Source organism: Dysidea avara, chromosome 13, assembly GCF_963678975.1.
Source record: "Dysidea avara chromosome 13, odDysAvar1.4, whole genome shotgun sequence".
NCBI lineage: Eukaryota > Metazoa > Porifera > Demospongiae > Dictyoceratida > Dysideidae > Dysidea > Dysidea avara.
In genome coordinates this window covers 14,395,209-14,415,268 of record NC_089284.1, presented here as the reverse complement: position 1 = coordinate 14,415,268, position 20,060 = coordinate 14,395,209, and the positions used below count along the sequence as shown (strand labels likewise).

Here is a 20,060-nt window from a genome sequence, read left to right as displayed (position 1 = left end):
CATGTTCCTAAAACATTGTTAAAGATTTGATAATAAAATTAATTATTACAAATAAAAAGGTAACAATTAATTATTGCTACAAGGGGATCATATCATTTTACTACAATTGATTAAAGCCAATCAACTTCAGCATCAACTTCCTTACTACAAAGTAGTAAAGTTACACTTTTTTTATTTGTGTATCTTACAATTATTGGTATGCCCACCTCTTTCAGCCAAACTTTACTCTGAGGGAATTTACCCCTTGATCCTCCCTTAGTTATCTTTTAATTTTGAGGGGAAGCTGTGTGATATACACAACACTACAAAATCATATTTTGGATTTATTATATACATGACTTAAATTTCAGGTTGAGAACTGCTAGTCCCACTGCATAGCCCTTCCTATACCCATTATACATCTAACACAGCGATAATGAAAAGTCTCTAGCTTTCTAATAATAACCTGGGTGGGAGCTACAGTCTCTGCACCATACATACATACATACATACATACAAAAGGACACCAAGCTCTACAGATTGATAAGACTATGCAACTTTTTAGTTTCCAGACTAAGATTGTAAGCCAGAAACACAGAATTGCAAAGCTCACCAAAACTTTGTGTAATTCTGCAATTAATCTCTTCTGTTATCCTACCATGGGCCTCTCTAAATACATAATTCCTTCACTAGTGTATTACCACCACCTAATTATAATGGAGCTACATACTCAGCTGTAAGGTTAACCCCAGCAACAAGCAGCTTGGTCTTTGGGATGTTAAGAGTCAAACCAAACTCTAGTCTGCAGTGACCTCCTCAAATATCCTAGCTGCAATAACCATATCTGACCTTGAAGTACAAACAGCTGCATCATCAGCAAACAAACACTCAGTCTCCTAGTACCCACCTCAACAAGTTTCCCACCTATTTTGTAAAGCATCTTAATTCCTGCTACACACACCCACATACACACACGTATATATGCACACATGCATGTACACACACACACACACACACACACACACACACACACACACACACACACACACACACACACACACACACGCACACACACACACACCACACACAGAACACATACACACTACACTACACACATACATGCACACACCCACACAAATGTCTACTTAATAAGTAGATTAATGGTGTAAATGCAAATTTGAATATGAAGTTGAGATTTTTTACTATTATGTACATAACTACAGTGAATTCAAATTAATAATCTAAACTTCAGTCAAACTGTGATATGTAGTTAGTTACTGACTACTCTTTAATGGGATGGACATAGCATTTCAATGGTTCCTTAGGAGCAGTTATTAAACCATATACACTTCCAACTTCCTTAGCACCCCCAACTGGCTCAATAGTAAACTGTTGTAGTAGAATGGTCAGGAATACACTGACTTCAATGTATGTTAGTGTATTCCTGACCATTCTACTACAATGTATGTTAGTGTATTTGCTCCATTTGGTCCCTGGACATTTACGATGCCCGTGACCAAATGGAGCAAATGCCATTGTATCTTTTCCTTGTAAATGAGAACACTGGGTGTGATCAAATCTACATATGAACAATAAGAGAATTCTATTATGTTGTTACTATAATAGTCACTGCATCAAATGCATAGTATACGTAAAATCATTTATACGCAATTGCTCATGTAAGGGATGCAATCTATAATATGCATACAACATGTGGTATATTAATGATTTACTTTTCAGGGCTTTTCCATATAGTTACATTCTTATGTGATACCCCTAGGGCAATCACAATTGGTGTACCAGCAGGAATGTGGTACCCTCCAGCTACAATGTCATCGTCAGAATAACGAAATGCATATGGTCCTATCACAGATATTCTAAGCGTTTCATTCAATACTTGACGTAATAATCTATAATAGAAATTATTGTATGTAACATAGTTTTCAGTGAATTTATGGCTACATAAATGACAATGTGTTCACTAGTGACAGTGGTACAAAGATCAACTAAACCATAAAATGATTGGCTGCTTTGTTAGATACCTAAATGTCTGATTAGAATAATCATTATACTAACTAGGTGGTGCTGTACTTATTTACTTATTTTTATTTATTTATTAAGACTTTACAGCACAAGTGCTGAAGGGCTGCAGGACACCTGGTCCCACAGCCTGTTTAAAGATGTTATATTAAGTATGTTTGAAAAGGTGCAGAAAGGAAAAAAATCCATGGCTGGACCTGGGCAGCCTTAAGCTCAAACCTGCAGCCATCTGTCTAACTTTGCTCATTAATTATAAAAGTTATGATATTATTTCCACAGCATTCTTGAAATCCTTGACTTATCAATATGTAAATTTCATTTATAAATACAGAAGCTTACGTGTCTGGATCATATACATAGTCCTTGAGTCTCCCCTGCTGGTCAGATCCCACTCTCTCTTTCATCTCTTCCACCAAGTTGTGGCAGACATCTTGGTTTAGTGTTAAGTAACGTACTGTCCATGCCAACAAACATGCTGAGGTGTGCAGACCTCCTAACATGAATGTTACACCCTCAGCAATAATCTGGATAGAAGACCAATATTGATAGGATAATAGCTATCATAGTGCAAAATTATACTAAACTATATATCTTTTAGGACTATATATCTTACAGTAATTACGTACTATCACCATATTTCCACTGCATAATCATGGTGGTGGGTATACAATTTTACTATTGCTCAGTGCTAATTTCTTTGTATAGTGGTATAATTTATATACACGTAGTTATCTATTATACTAACTACAGTTGCACACATTGCAAGATAGCAGCAAGTGTATCAAGGACAGAATTACTATCAGGTATTGGCACTAACACATACTTTAATTTGGCCTGTGTCAAATATGCCAGCATAATAAAGAGCATAATAAGTTAGAGTGCTATGCCAGCATAATAGCATATTAGGTGGATATTTCAAACTATGGAATTTAATTCCTTGAAAATAGATCAATACTTTCTAATAGAACAGTCAGTGGAAAATGCAAACTGCAATAGAGCACTTAATACATTGTACATAGCTCCTTAGATCGATACTCTCTAATAGAACAGTTACGTTGCAGTGAAATACTCTAATAGAGCATTCACTGATTAAAATGTACCTAGCAGGCATAATGGGAATACTGAAGAGCATAACAGGTGAAAAATTATGGAAATTCCTTGAAGCATTTGGGCAAAATTTTGAGCATATTTGACTCACGCCACATTTTAATAATCAAAAGTGTAAAGAAAAATTATAATTTTACAGAGTAGGAATCATATGAAAATAAAAAGCAATGAAACAGGGGAGGTCATCTACACCTGCAACTATACTTGTAGACATTCAATCCCTACTTCAGTCACAGCGTATCCTTATACTTGTTTGTATACATGTAACAATGACTGGTAAATCAATGCATACTCCTCAGGCACTTCCCTAGACTGCAAGCTGTCTGTGGATCAAGTCACCACCTGGTCTGGGATTTTTTTCTGCATTCAACAATTTTAGCAACATGTTTCTGACTCCCTGCTACACAGGCTTGTAGTAGCCTCCTTTGCAGGTCCTTAGTGGGATAGTGACTAATAATCATACCGCATTGAAGGAAAGAATGGCACTGGCCAGACATAGCTACCCCCCCCCCCCCCCCCACTAACTATCAATTACTGGAAAACGTTATTGCTATTTTGCTTCATTTTCAGTTTTGTTTCACCCATTATACAGCATTACAAACAAAGAACAGTGCAAGAAGCACCTCTGCAATCAACCCAGTAACTACAGTAATAGAGTAAAACATGCACCCTGATCAATTACTGGGAAATGAATGGTTATCATTAAGTACCATAGTACTTAATAAATAGGGATTGGTAAGAAATCATATGGCTTCATAAATGTTCACACTTTAAAAAACAGCCTTGCAATATGTTTTACCCAAAAAAACTACCTGTAATGCATTAGTACTGCTGTAATGATGCTGTACCTTGGTTAAACGAAGCAAAAGGTCGAATGGTTTTATGTACAGTGAGTTTTAAAAATTTCAAAATTCACCTGGATTTCGTCTGCCTGCCTGCTGTAAGACCCAGTTGTGCTAGGTGTACAGCTCCAGAAATTTTAGACAGCCAAGGTAATGACGGTGGATTCATGAATCTGTCATTCCAATTATGTACTTCCCACTCTACCATGCTGTTTGACTTTCATCATTCACTCACTTCTTTGTTCTTCCCGAAGGATAATTAATAGTTGCACACACTCGCATGCCACAACCCAAACACGTGATTTTAAAAAAGTGTGAGTACGTGTGCGTAAGACTATCGTAAGGTGAGGGTGAATGGGTGTAGTATCCAAGGGGTTGTTTTTAGCATTTGTTAATGCTGGGTAGTCGTTTTATAGTCTTACCAGTTGGTAATGCCTTTGAGGGGAGAGGGGGGAGGATCCACTTTGGGACCCAGACTTTTAAAAGCGAGGGTTCCACTCTTAATTGTGGACTCTCCAGCGATGTTTTAGTGTTAAATCATCAACATTTAGGCCATTAGAAATGCAGCTGAAACCTTTAACAGTTGCTGTAATAGTTTTAAAAGACAAAACTTTAATTATTTTAGTGGCGCTTATTGCGTACGAAGGTAAAGTATAGCCTAAATATTTCAAGGGGCAAATATTTGGAGGTTGAACAATGTTGCTAAAAAATAAATTTTTTTTTGCAGATTTGCAAACACTCCCAAATTGCATTAGACTATATGGAGGTCTAAATATTTCAAGGCTGAAATTTTCACAAATCAGCGAAATATTCCCCCTCGAAATGTTTAGGCTATATGGTAAAAGATAGCTGCTTCAAGTGATATTTATGCTATGTGGAAAACAAAGAGTATATATATATATATAACTAGCTGTTAAAAAATTTCAAAAGGAAGTAGGGATTGATATAATATACATGCTACAAAAAGTAAGCTCAAAAACGCTACAGCTGAAATGAGAAACCATCCACGCAATAAAAAGTAAGGAAACAAGATTAGATGACTACTTGCTAAAATGAGACACGCTTTAATCCCTAATTTGCCTAATGTAGGCATTAAAGTACGTCTCATTTTAGCAAGTAGTCATCTAATCTTGTTTCTTTACTTTTTTTATTGCGTGGATTGTTTCTCATTTCAGCTGTAGTATTTTTGAGCTTGTTTCCTTACTTTTTGTAGCATGTATATTATATCAATCCTGCCCTACTTCTTTTAAATTTTTTAATAGCTAGTTATGCTCCATTTTCAGGTATGTTCTACCTGTTATACAGAGTTACAAGTAAAGAAGAGTTCGAGAAGCGTCTTTGCAATCAATCCACTCACTACAGACATTAATATGGATGATTCTCATAACAACCAGCTTGCACTGAAACCACCACATGTTGCCATGAATCATTTAACACCTTCTAGGCAGTGGAGAAAGAAATGGGACACAAAGGAGGACAAAGGTAAGTCCATGATGCATGCACTGTTACAGTAGCTACTGCGGTTGGTGAAAAGGTGTGTCTCGGGCAGAAGTGATATTGAACAGTGAGGAAATCAAGCCTGTAACGTTAAACATAGTTGAGTTATGCTTGACTGAATGTGTCAGTTAGTTAGTTAGTAGAAAATTTAGTAAAATATAATAGAAACGAGCTTGTTGAAGTGTTTGAGATTGCTCTAGAAGCCTGTTATGCATAACTAATACTGTCAAGCTGTCATGAAGGAAAGAGAAGTTGGTTTTAGGAAGATGTTGTTGGGAAATGTTTATGATCTCTATACTATACAGTACTACCTTCCATAATGGGCACTTGGTACTACCATACTGTATTATAGATGTGAAGTTGAGAAGTAACAGAGTTGAGTCACATGAGGTTAGTGTCAAATAGATCACTACAGTACTCTAATAAAACAAACATTACCTGATCATGTGACACACCAGACTGAAGTAAAGCATCAATAAATGGTATGTCCTCCTTTTCTTCTCCGCTTTGTCTCCTTTCAACCACAGTTAATATCTTATTCCTCATCTGCTGGATGCTATCATTAAATTCTTTCTCTCTGTCACTGCCTGTTTCAGGAGGACCAACAAGTATCCTTTGTTCTATTTTTTGGTATACCTACAATAGGGAAGTACTTGGTCAAAAATTCATGGGAAACTGTCAATTTTGCAGATGCACCTGCAGTACAGTTAGTCAAATACAGTGCCCTCAAAAAGGATACACTGAAATGTGGACACAGTGATACTCAGGAAATTTGGCTATATATCATCCCATTTGCATTGCACTATATAGTTTGCTCTTCTTTAGCCATCAGCTATAGGTGCTGGAGGGCAAACACAGAAGATGGTCCTGTATAAGATGTTTTAGTAGGAGTCTAAGAGACAGTCATTAGTAAAGTTTCGTAAATGAAATGAGACAATACCTAGAAAGGTCAAAGGTCAAATACACCTACAATCTGCCATTAGGACATACCCCTGTACACTATATAACAGCATGGTCCCAAAGTGTCAGGTCCACTGTTTAGTTTTAGGAAAAAAGATTAGAAAAGTGAATTGGGAGGTCGGAAACTATGCATGGCATCGGCAACCGAGTTACCACAAGCCTTGCCCTAACTGAACAGTAAATACAACTTCCCAACAATATTGCTCACCTAGCTCTCGAAGCTAGAGATGTTTGCCAGCCATTGGTCATTTTTAGACCAATTTAAATATTTGCCATACATTTTCAATGGGTATAGAGATCTTCAGAAGAATCCAAAAACATGTATACTTACAGGACGCCCTGACCTTACATCATGTAATAGCCACAACAACCTATCAAAAATCATGTGAAAATAGTAGAAGCACTTCAGATTTCTGGATGTATGAATTTTTGTAACTTGACTTCAGTGATGGTTGTTAGAGACTATTTAAAGAAACAGTGAAGGAAAGAAATTTTTGGTCAAATGTGAAATTCACCACAATACTCCATAGACAATATGGTATATAGTGATTAACAACATATTTGCTCAGTAGCCAATTCGCAGTGGTGGTTTTTGAAATGCTAATAGAATGTCCCATGTTTTATATGTCCATAGTGACCTAGATTCTGTAAAACATTGTGGCAAAACATCAATATCATGGCTATTACATGACGTAAGTTCAAACGTAATGGCTTTCTGTAAATATATGTGTTTTTGGATTATTCTGAAAATCTCTATAGGCAATACTTTTGACCAGCTCTTTTATAACAATGCAATGAGGGTTTACTGATATGCTTTAAGTTTTTAACTAAAACGATTATGTCACTTACATTGCTCACACTGCAATATAAGGAAGGATGTATCAGGTTTTTCATTTCTAACAGTCTTTACTCCATTACCCGCAAAGAGTACACAACTTGCACATACTCAATTTAAACAGTAACTTTTATGTTGGTGAATTGAATTAGGATACTGTACTTAATATTAACAAATATTATGTGAATTTATGACCTACATACAAACTATCTCAATCCCAAATTTTGCAATCCATCATATCTACTAAATAGCGCACACAAATTATTGATTGTTAATACTGTGATAACTTAAACTTTACACAGGGGAACACATCATCTTATACAATTACAAAATTATTATGAATGTTAATTAATTTGGTTTTGAACTGGATTATAGTTTGATATCGTTAGGTGTTTTCCTCAAAAGTAAATTTCAATTACTGTAATATATATTTTCCAAAAGAAATGTATCTTGACAAGAAAAACACTATAATTAATCAAAGGCACATATCAGAAATTCAGTACAATTTCTGGCATCACAATTTAATGTTATGCCAACAGTGCCAACAATACCTGATTATAAATATGAGTCATCTTGCGTATTTCATCTTCATTATTAAACACACTCCCAAAACATGTTCTAGTTATACCCTTGGTGGTCATTGTTTGAAATTCTTCTTGCAGCTCCACAGAATCATCACTTCCAAGTTTTGACCAACCATGTGCAGTCTCGTTAGCTATCTATATAAAATGTATGGGAACTCAATGTGCAGCATGCATAGCTATATACATGCATAAAATATTACATAGTGAATAATATTAATTACTATCATAAGTGGCATCGAAAATATTGTCATCAGTGGACAAGGTGGGTGCTACAAGTTACAGTTACCAGTATCTTGATATACAATTGCAAGTTTGTGTACATCTGTCTTCATAAAATTTTTAACTGAAACATCTTGCTTGCTACGAAACACCTTGCTTGCTATGAATCATAAATTCATAAACCCTGTATAAACCACAGATATCTACAATTTAGATAACAGTTAAAATGCTGATTACTAAGATTTTATAAGTAATTGTAGTGAAACTTAGCAATCTACTTTGTATGCCAAAGTAGCCACACGTAAACCAATAAACTGTGCATGTCACATATCTTTCCGAGATAAACAACCATGCAACACTTTATTATTGTTTGAGCAGGTAAGAAGTACTCTTTCAAACTCTAAAACATGTTGGAATATATATTATATGCATAATTACATGTAATCTACCCTAAATAGCATAAAATAAATGATAACTCTGTGCTGTTAACTAAAAAGTAGCTACAGGCTAGCAAATGAAATGAAGAAAACTTTCAAGCTAAACCCAAAACCTCAAAACTCATTGTAACTTTATTCATCCAGGCATTTGAAGGCCACACCCTTTTATATGGCTTAGCTGTTTTTTGCATGGATACATAACACAGCATATAATGTTCTGTCTATATGCCTGTAGCCGGTGAAACAAAAGGAAAACACTATATATGAAAGCCAGTCCCAAAGCTGTAAGCTACATAGCTTGGGACTTGTAAATACAAAACAGCCAGGTTGTGAAATAGGGTGGAGCCCTTTCATCACAGCTTTGCTGTTTTATATTTACAAGTACAAAACAAGATTCTATGTAGTAATAAATTCATCAATAATTTTCTGTTGCAATATTAATTTAGCTCACCTTTACAAAAATTGGTACACATCCTTCTAAAAATGTTCCCTTCAATGACTCATACAACCATTTCCTTCTGTCCTCCCAGTCTTGTCCACTTGCAAACTCAATACTGTCTGCTGTTAGCAATGCCTCAAACTGTTCAATCATCAGCTCTGTGAAAAGGCAACAAAAAGATGTGCATCTTACACAGCTTAGTTAACTCCTCAACTGGCAGTGAGTGATATTAACAGAGTGCAGTGATCCCGGTATACCATACAACAATATATGCAGTGAGTTATATGTGTGCGAGGTTGTGAAACTGCCACCAACAACAAAATTAATCTGTTAGAGGTAATGTTTCCCCAGCTGCATGCACATGAGTAATTTCAAAACTAGATAAATTTTGGCTGTTGTATGCATTTCACTCTTTGAGCCCTTTAAATAACCAATATTCTGCTTTCCATACATTTCTACTACCATTTTACTGTCCACTGGAAATACCAGCTGCATGTGTGCTAAATACAAGAAGCCATACACATTGCTGATCACAGGATGCATAGAGGCCATACTAGTTCAAGGAACAACAAACCAAGACTGTGAGCATATAACTTGACAATCAGCAAAAAACTTTTAACTAAACAGAAAATATCATGATTTTTTAAAACTTTGAAAACTTTGAACTACATAACTTGACACTCATGCAGCAGAAAATAAACTAGGACTTCACACTATAAACTTTGTGGCTTTTACACTAAAGGCCACAAATTTATTTCCCTTGAATATTCACATTCATTGTACTTTGTACCATAAATTAAAGTATTAGTTTCATTTTAGAATGTAATGTGATCAGTCATGTGATATAGCTATATGCAGTTTGGAAGCCTCTCATCTCATTAGCACACACTATCACACATAAGAGAAATTACATTATGGCAACATTCTAAATAAAGTGCATTTATTTACTTTATAAGAAAAGCATACGAAGCTTGAAATTAAATTTTGAGATATTGTATGGTGTGCGTGCAGTACATCTCACAATCTATCGTGAAGCATAATAAAAAGCCAATGAAAGCTTCCATGATACATGATACAGATTAATTTTGTAGTGCCCAACCCTCCTCAAGCAAACTAGTTAACCATCACTTAAACTCCAGTCAGCATTTTTATAGACCACTGAGATTCTGGAACATTCTGGTCTGTCCTAAACTTTCCTCTACAAAGTCTGATGACAATTATTTATCATATTATTACAAGCACTGTATAAAAGGCAAAACATGCTTGCATGATAATAAAATAATTATTGTGGTAATAGTGGGTTGTGGTTTACACCTTTATGACATCATGGTAACCACATCATTAGCATTCTGTACTCTAAACCCTTAAGTGTGCTTCTGTGTGTGCTATACTTGAGGATATGTGAGCATATACTTGACCAAAATAATATTATGCGATTGTATGTGTTTACACTTATAAGGTGTAGGTCATAGTACAAGGGGATAACTGGGTACATGTACAGGCATACTGCTAGTCGGAACAGTTGTTTGCTCTTTAAGTAGCTAACGGTGGCTTTGATAGCTCGTGATATTTAGTAAATCATGGCTAGGGTTATGATAGTACTTGTGCTGCTACTATTGCAGCAGCTCTTGCTGGCTAACAGTCAATACTATGCTCCAATATGTACTGGATTAGATGTTGATGGTAATGATGATGATTGGAATTCGTGCAACTCAACTGGAAGTGATAGTATAGATATGGTTCAGGTGGGCTTACCTGGTAGTATGGAACTGAGAGAGTCTGTAAGAATTCGGTTTGCTCATGATGATAGCCACATGTACATGTTGCTGCAAATCAGAGCAAACTATTATTTGAACTTGACTGCTGGAAATAGCTTTTCCCATTCCGTGGCAGTGATGTGGCAAGTAGGACCAAATGCAACTGTGTTTAATATGGGAGGCTGTACTCCAGTTGGATACACTGGGGCATCATATGATTGTGATGCAATCAAGTCATACTGCTCTACAAATAACTGCTCCTGTGATAGCTATATGACTGATGTATGGCATATGGAGTCAGCATCACCTGGTTCTATTCCTGGAGTACAGTATCCACTGAGGAGTCCTGTTGTATTCCCCAAAGATGATTCTTATCAGTCATATGCCTACAATCCTGATGACTTGGGAAGTTATCAACCTGGAGTGGAACGATTTACTACTGGGAATGACCACACCTCAAATAGCGATGATGAGTTTTCAGTCCACCCTTGCCTTAGAGGAGACGATGGTCAGACTAGTGCACACTTGTCAGATTATCGATTGCCATCACAACGTTACGCTAATCAACTGAAGTATGCATGGTCCCATTCTGCAATTAACACGTATGCTTATCCCTTTGCCTCTCCTGCTGCAGATGGTTGGTACACATACGAGTTTTCTCGTCCACTTTATTCAACAGAAAACACTGATGTACAATTTCAGATTGGAAGTGAATCAAGTTTTGCAATTGCATTTTGGACACCAAATGGTGACTTACCTTGGGGTGATTCCGACCACTATGTAGCTCCTGCTTCTTTCCAATTTGCCACAGTGTACTTCATTGAGGAGAGTACCCCTGAACAATCTGTGGGTAACAGTGGTAATATCATCAAACCACCTATTGTATTGGGAGTTCTTGTTTTGGCTGCTGTAATGGCAGTAATACTCTAATTACGATTATCAAGTATTCTATACAGAGAATTGTTTTAAATGTATGTACAATTTTGCATTGGAATTACATGTAACTTTTTACAAGCATACAGTATTTGTATATACCTAGTGTGACAAGAAGTGTATACATGCATTTTTTTCTGTTACAAATGTATTAATATTATTCGAAGTGCCTCACAGGCTCACAGATAGAAAGCGTTTCCTTTCTGCAAAACTATAAATTGGTCCCCATATGATACACCATACATAACTAGCTACACATAATTTATGTATACAGATACCAAAAACACATCACACATATGTTTGAAAATGGTATGCAGCGTTAAACTACATCAGAGGAAGTGACAGAATTAAATCAAGAGTTGTTTTGAGGTTTCTATTTACTAATGCTAAATTGGCCTCCTTTGAAGTGGTTTATTGCTAAACACCATCAGGGGAAGGTACAAACCCTAGACTGGACTGGTGTTATGCTTCCTAGTGTTGTTAGACAGCACCTGTTTTCTATACTTATATGTGAATATGCCAAACATGTATCTGTATGGCTATATAATGCTTTTAGGAAAATAATCCATTAATTTGTATGTTATTGGGTGATATACAAGATTTTTGGGCATCGTGTTATCTGTCATATATACTTGGTGCCTTCTCTACCAAGTTATTCTGCTATAACATGTACATAATGGTACAACACATGATACATACTACTACAGCTCGCTATATAAGGCTACTTGGTATAAGTATAATGTATGAAACTACATGTACAGGTGTAAAATTAATACTGTTTGTTGATATGCATTTAGTATACTGTGCATACTAGTTCAACGTCTAACCGAATTGCAATTTTTTATTTATTCAAAGTTAACAGTTAATCCAGAATCTACATCAAGACACACGGTAGTGTGTCGTGCGGCCCAAGAAGCCGGCGCGTAACACCCGTGAGTATATTGACAGGAAGAAAGAAAACGCAATTTTCGCACCTCCGTAGCTCTGTGCATCCTTGATGAAACAAGACGATTTTTGCTGTGGACATTCCCTCCAACTGCAGCACTCCACATTCCAAATTTGAGCGAAATCGCTTCTCGCGTTCCCGAGATATGCGACTTCAAAAATTGGCTCAGTTTCTTGGCGTTTTTTTCTTCTTATTTTTCTTTTTCTTGTCGCACACTTACAAAAACTGCTATAAAACGCGAACGCCATATCCGATTGCCTTGAAATTTGGCACACAGAAGGGGGGTATAAAGGCGCATCTCGGTACCAACTTTGGCTGGAATACGATAAACAGGCAAAGAGTTATGAGCGATTATTCACGAAAAATAACACCAATATGTTGTCACGCCTACAGGGTAAACCGCGTATGGGAAGAAGCTGAAAATCGGTGGGTGAATAGGTTAACTATTGAACCTCAAACCTTTTGTAGTTTGAAAGAAATCGAGCTAAAAAACAGGAAGATACAACGAAAAAACCTACAGTGTGTAACAATTACGCAATCGAGATTGGCTAATAAAAAAACGACTACTTGCCACGCCTACCAGATAAACCGCTTGGGGTAATGCTTTGAAAATCGTTGTACAGATGGAGTAATCATCTTAGAAAGGCTCATCAATGGTGTAGAAGAATCAGACTTAAAGCCACGGAGTTATAACACGAAATCCAACTTGGTGCAGCAAGTGCGAGATCGAGATACTCTAATAGAGCAGTCATCCTAATAGAGCAGTCACCCTGAAGAGAATTCAAGAGATCAGCTAGAAACAAGAAACCTGTATAGAGATCAGCTACACACAAGTCACCCTGTAGAGAGATCAGCTAGAAGAAGTTACCTTGTAGGGAGTTCATGCAACTATGGAAAGGGATAGTTCAGCTACAAAGAAACCACCATGTAGAGAGTTCAGCTACAAACAAATCGCCCTGTGGAGAGATCAATAGAAGAAGTTACCTCGCAGAGAGTTCAGCTACAAAGAAACCATCATGTAGAGAGTTCAGCTACAAACAAATCTCCCTGTAGAGAGATTAGCTAGAAGAAGTTACCTTGTAGAGAGTTCAGCTACAAAGAAACCATCATGTAGAGAGTTCAGCTACAAACAAATCTCCCTGTAGAGAGATCAGCTAGAAGAAGTTACCTTGTAGAGAGTTCAGCTTCAAACAAATCACCCTGTAGAAAGATCAGCTAGAAGAGGTCACCTTGTAGAGAGTTCAGTTACAAAGAAACCATCATGTAGAGAGCTCAGCTACAAATTAGTGACTTTGTAGAGACATCAGCTAGAAGAAGTTACCTTGTAGAGAGTTCAGCTACAAAGAAACCATTCTTTAAAGAGCTCAGCTGCAAACAAATCACCTGTACAGAATTCAGCTACAAATAAATCACCCTGTAGAAAGATGAGCTAGAAAAAGTTACCTTGTAGAGAGTTCAGTTACAAAGAAACCACCATGTAGAGAATTCAGCTACAAACTAGTAACCCTGTAAAGACATCAGCTAGAAGAAGTTACCTTGAGAGAGTTCAGCTACAAAGAAACCATTATTTAAAGAGCTCAGCTGCAAACAAATCACCTGTACAGAATTCAGCTACAAATAAATCACCCTGTAGAAAGATGAGCTAGAAAAAGTTACCTTGTAGAGAGTTCAGTTACAAAGAAACCACCATATAGAGAATTCAGCTACAAACTAGTGACCCTGTAAAGACATCAGCTAGAAGAAGTTACCTTGAGAGAGTTCAGCTACAAAGAAACCATTATTTAAAGAGCTCAGCTGCAAACAAATCACCTATACAGAATTCAACTACAAAAAAATCACCATGTAGAGAGATCAGCTAGAAGAAGTTTACTTGTAGAGAGTTCAGCTACAAAGAAACCATCATTTAGAGAGTTCAGCTTCAAACAAATCACCTGTAGAGAGTTCAGCTACAAACAAATCTCCCTGTAGAGAGATCAGCTAGAAGAAGTTACCTTGTAGAGAGTTCAGCTACAAACAAATCACCCTGTAGAAAGATCAGCTAGAAGAAGTCACCTTGTAGAAAGTTCAGTTACAAAGAAACCACCATGTAGAGAGTTCAGCTACAAACTAGTCACCTTGTAGAGACATCAACTAGAAGAAGTTACCTTGTAGAGAGTTCAGCTACAAAGAAACCATTTTGTAAAGAGCTCAGCTGCAAACAAATCACCTGTACAGAATTCAGCTACAAACAAATCACCCTGTAGAGAGGTCAGCTAGAAGAAATTACCTTGTACATAGTTCAGCTACAAAGAAACCACCAAGTAGAGAGTTCAGCTGCAAAGAAATCACCCTGAATAAAATTTCTGCCACAAACAAATTGCCCTGTAGAAAGATCAGTTAGAAGAAGTTACCTTGTAGAGAGTTCAGCTACAAAGAAACCATTCTGTAAACAGCTCAGCTGCAAACAAATCACCTGCACAGAATTCAGCTACAAACAAATCACTCTGTAGAGAGATCAGCTAGAAGAAATTACTTTGTAGAGAGTTCAGCTACAAAGAAACCACCATGTAGAGAGTTCAGCTGCATAGAAATCACCCTGTATAAAATTCTGCCACAAGCAAATTGCCCTGTAGAAAGATCAGTTATAAGAAGTTACCTTGTAGATAGTTCAGCTACAAACAAATCTCCCTGTAGAGAGATCAGCTAGAAGAAATTACCTTGTAGAGAGTTCAGCTACAAAGAAACCACCATGTAGAAACTTCAGCTGCAAAGAAATCACCCTGTAGAAAATTCTGCCAGAAACAAATTGCCCTGTAGAAAGATCAGTTATAAGAAGTTACCTTTTAGAGAGTTCAGCTACAAAGAAACCATTCTGTAAAGAGCTCAGCTGCAAACAAATCACCTATACAGAATTCAGCTATGAACAAATCATCCTGTAGAGAGATCAGCTAGAAGACGTTACCTTGTAGATAGTTCAGCTACAAACAAATCTCCCTGTAGAGAGATCAGCTAGAAGAAATTACCTTGTAGAGAGTTCAGCTACAAAGAAACCATCATTTAGAAAGTTCAGCTTCAAACAAATCACCTGTAGAGAGTTCAGCTACAAGCAAATCTCCCTGTAGAGAGATCAGCTAGAAGAAGTTACCTTGTAGATAGTTCAGCTACAAACAAATCTCCCTGTAGAGAGATCAGCTAGAAGACATTACCTTGTAGAGAGTTCAGCTACAAAGAAACCATCATTTACAAAGTTCAGCTTCAAACAAATCTCCCTGTAGAGAGATCAGATAGAAGAAGTTACCTTGTAGAGAGTGAAGCTACAAACAAATCATCCTATTGAAAGATCAGATAGAAGAAGTCACCTTGTAGAAAGTTCAGTTACAAAGAAACCACCATGTAGAGAGTTCAGCTACAAACTAGCCACCTTGTAGAGACATCAGCTAGAAAAGTTACCTTGTAGAGAGTTCAGCTACAAACAAATCTCCCTGTAGAGAGATCAGCTAGAAGAAATTACCTTGTAGAGAGTTCAGCTACAAAGAAACCATTCTGTAAAGAGCTCAGCTGCAAACAAATCACCTGTACAGAATTCAGCTTCAAACAAATCACCCTGTACAGAGATCAGCTAGAAGATATTACCTTGTAGATAGTTCAGCTACAAACAAATCACCCTGTAGAAAGATCAGTGTGAAGAAGTTACCTTTTAGAGAGTTCAGCTACAAAGAAACCATTCTGTAAAGAGCTCAGCTGCAAACAAATCACCTGTACAGAATTCAGCTACAAACAAATCACCTGTAGAGAGTTCAGCTACAAACAAATCTCCCTGTAGAGAGGTCAGCTAGAAGAAGTTACCTTGTAGAGAGTGAAGCTACAAACAAATCACCCTATTGAAAGATCAGCTAGAAGAAGTCACCTTGTAGAAAGTTCAGTTACAAAGAAACCACCATGTAGAGAGTTCAGCTACAAACTAGCCACCTTGTAGAGACATCAGCTAGAAAAGTTACCTTGTAGAGAGTTCAGCTACAAAGAAACCATTCTGTAAAGAGCTCAGCTGTAAACAAATCACCTGTACAGAATTCAGCTACAAACAAATCACCCTCTAGAGAGATCAGCTAGAAGAAATTACCTTGTAGATAGTTCAGCTACAAACAAATCACCCTGTAGAAAGATCAGTTAGAAGAAGTTACTTTGTAGAGAGTTCAGCTACAAAGAAACCATTTTGTAAAGAGCTCAGCTGCAAACAAATCACCTGTGCAGAATTCAGCTATGAACAAATCACCCTGTAGAGAGATCAGCTAGAAGAAGTTACCTTGTAGAGAGTTCAGCTACAAACAAATCTCCCTGTAAAGAGATCAGCTACCTTGTAGAGAGTTCAGCTACAAAGAAACCATCATGTAGAGAGTTCAGCTGCAAAGAAATCACCACTGCCCAAATTTCAAGGCAATAGCTCTTTCCAATCTGAAGTTATCAATTGTCAAAGTTGGCAAATTGGATGTGTGGAAGGCCCCTTTTCGCAAATCCGGTCACATATGTATTATATATATAATTGTACATCTACTGATAAAATATTTAAAGTACGTACATCTACTTCATGTTTTCTTCTTCCTGTAGTAAAGAAAAAAAACATAGGTTTAAAAAGTCCCAAAGCTGGCCATAGGCTGGCTTTGGGGTATACAAATACAAAAAGAAATGAAATCTAATCCAAAACAGCCAAGCTGTAAAAAAAGTGTGCGGCCCTCAGAAAGGCTATGGTGAAAAAAGATGTGAAATCCAAGGTGGCGGCCAAGAAATGGCTGTGATGGTAGGTTAATGGTAAAAATTTTAATAACGACAATTCAGGTGAATTTTTGTGCCGCTTCACAAAATTTACCTGAATTGTCATTATTAAAATTTTTACCATTAACCTACCATCACAGCCATTTCTTGGCCGCCACCTTGGATTTCACATCTTTTTTCACCATAGCCTTTCTGAGGGCCGCACACTTTTTTTACAGCTTGGCTGTTTTGGATTAGATATATTATGCGTTTGGGCTGGGATCAAACAGTTACTGTCAGTGTGCATGATATAGCTTTCATTTTTAACAGGTCATGCTATGCAAGTGGCCATGATCTGCAAATAAGGAACTTTGCAAGTTGGAGAATGTACCAAGGAGACTCTTCTGAGGTAAAGTTTCAAAAGCCAACATAGACAAACCTGCAGTGATATGAAAAGGATGTAAAAATAAAATTAAAACCCAGTCCACCAGTAGTCCAGTCCAGTCCCCTCTAATGTCTTAGTTAATGGTGGGTGTGATTTGTTAGCCACAAGTCTTTAATGCCAACCCAGGAATAGATCTACAGACTCCAGACATATAGATGCTAGTTCTGTTGTCTTATCGTGTTTTCTAAAACATTGTTAAAGGTTTGACAACAAAATTAATTATTACAAATAAAAAGGTAACAAAGTAATATCGCTACAAGGGGATCGTAGCATTTTACCATAATCAATCAAATTCAGCATCAACTTTTTATTCTACAAAGTAGGTAAAATCTAAGTTACACTTTTTTTATTCCTGTATCTTACAATTATTACTATACATAGTACATTAACAACTGTATTTTGTACAGAAGTGCATGCAGTAACTTGGTACATTGTGTAAGCAGCTTTTGTTGGTTAATGGAAAAAATTTCTTAAATAGCATTCTGGACACTTTTATGTGAAGCACTTTCAGTAATGACTATAATTATTAGAACATTGACCAATCTATGATTAAGGTATGTCCACCATTTTCAGCCAAACTTTACTCTGAGGGAACTATCTCCTTCCTTAGCTGTCTTTTTGCAGCACATGTTGCTGTAGACCTTCAGTGCGTAAAGTATTAATAATAAATACTTTAGGTTTAAGGAAGAAAATCCATCACTCCTGGGTGTGGCCCCGACTATACATTGGGTGACCTGCAATTCGAATCCTGGGGTTGGAGGGATTTTTTTCCTTACTTTGACCCTTTTTCTGTTACACCTCTCCAGCTATAAGTCATTAAGTCTAAGTCCTTGAAATTAGGTTAGGTAATTCTAAGGCTGCAGCACATGTTGCTGTAGACCTTCAGTGCTGGTCACTGTAAAGTGGTAATAATAAAATAATTTTAATTGTGAGAAGCTGTGTGATATATACAACACTACATCATTTGGATTTTTACATGACTTAAATTTTCAGGTTGAAAACATGACATCAGTGCTAGTACTAAATAGTAATTTTCCACAAGTATATTCCATGTGCTCCCAATACAAATAGCAACATCATTGTGTATATTTTACATCATATCAGAAGATATGATGATAATAAAATATGAAATAACAGCTCACTGATCATTCAACATCTGTTAAATCACACACATGCACACTGTATATTCTTGCACATACTTGGGAGCCATCCAACAGATGATGCTTATCCTGAACAATCTCACAACCAATCTTCGGTGGCCATGACAAGGACAGGTAGTTATCTAGACATGTCTTGTGTTCTCCTAAAGGACTGTTGGCAAGTCTTACAATGAAAGGTGTTAGATTGAGACTGTGGTTTAACCAGCAAATTATCTATAGACCTTTTGTAATAATCTGTTTCCATAAACATCTCTTGAGCGTGATGGTACCATGAGAAAAGCTCTTGATATCTTGTTTAATCTTATCACGCCATCCTAGCTTCCTGAGACAGCCATCCAAAGAGGATTTGTTTTGGCATGCAATCATCAGACATACATGCAAGATGACCCAGCCATCTTAGCCTGGCCAAGCTCAACGAATTGCCAACACGCTCTTGTATACCAAAATTTTCAGCTAACTGACCAGTGGTGGTGTGCTGCGCCCACTGCACAGTTGTTCCTATATACCTATTATACATCTAACACAGTGGTGATGAAAAGTCTCTAACTTTCTAACAATTATCTGGGTGGGAGCTAAGGTCTCTGCACCATACATACCAACCACTATAGATTGATAGACCATGCAAACTTTTCGTTTCCAGACTAAGATTGCAAGCCAGCTGAAACACAGAATTGTGAAGCTTTGTGCAATTCTGTGATTAATCTCTTCTACTATTAGCCTCTCTAAATACTTAAATTCCTTCACTACTTCTACACTACCACTACCTAGTTCTAATGAAGCTACACACTCAGCTAGAAGGTTAACTCCAGCAACAAGTAACTTGGTCCTTGGGATATTGATGTTAAGAGTCAAACCAAACTCTGCAGTGACCTCCTCAATTACCCTAGATGCAATAATCATTTCTGACCTTGAAGTACAAATCAGAGCTGCATCATCAGCAAACAAACACTCAGATATCTCAAATGACAAGGGTCACCTAGTACCCTCCCCAACAAGTTTCCCACTTATTTTGTAAAGTATCTTATTCCTGCTACACATACACATGTACATGCACATACATATGCATGTACACACACAGAACGTATGCATGCACACACACACTACATTCACACCCACCCAGACTACTTAATGCACACACACACACACACACAC

General features: G+C 37.0%; 1 protein-coding gene across 3 annotated transcripts; it reads right to left on the bottom strand.

Annotated features, from left to right (window-relative positions):
- Nucleotides 1–1,149: 1,149 nt before the first annotated feature.
- Nucleotides 1,150–19,173, bottom strand: LOC136242152 (cytochrome P450 20A1-like). 3 transcript variants are annotated; one of them, XM_066033569.1, is made up of 7 exons: nucleotides 18,948–19,173; nucleotides 8,952–9,097; nucleotides 7,812–7,979; nucleotides 5,904–6,101; nucleotides 2,359–2,543; nucleotides 1,713–1,889; nucleotides 1,150–1,558 (listed from the first exon to the last, which is right to left on the bottom strand). In XM_066033569.1, the coding sequence occupies exons 2-7, from the start codon at nucleotides 9,090–9,092 to the stop codon at nucleotides 1,261–1,263; spliced, it is 1,167 nt and encodes a 388-aa protein (XP_065889641.1). In that variant the 5' UTR covers nucleotides 9,093–9,097; nucleotides 18,948–19,173; the 3' UTR covers nucleotides 1,150–1,260. The 3 variants fall into 3 exon arrangements, with proteins under 3 accessions (XP_065889641.1, XP_065889642.1, XP_065889640.1); XM_066033570.1 differs by lacking the exon at nucleotides 18,948–19,173 and adding an exon at nucleotides 9,961–10,825; XM_066033568.1 differs by lacking the exon at nucleotides 18,948–19,173 and having other exon boundaries at nucleotides 8,952–9,564.
- Between the last annotated feature and the right edge of the window lie 887 nt (nucleotides 19,174–20,060).

What these genes read in the sequence shown, in the direction of transcription:
- LOC136242152 (XM_066033569.1), bottom strand. Translation starts at nt 9,092, where the DNA reads ATGATTGAACAGTTTGAGGCATTGCTAACAGCAGACAGTATTGAGTTT. An exon ending in CTGGTGTGTCACATGATCAG is followed by an intron (nt 2,544 to 5,903) that starts GTAATGTTTGTT and finishes TCTTCTATCCAG; the next exon opens with ATTATTGCTGAGGGTGTAAC. An exon ending in TATGTATATGATCCAGACAC is followed by an intron (nt 1,890 to 2,358) that starts GTAAGCTTCTGT and finishes TTTCTATTATAG; the next exon opens with ATTATTACGTCAAGTATTGA.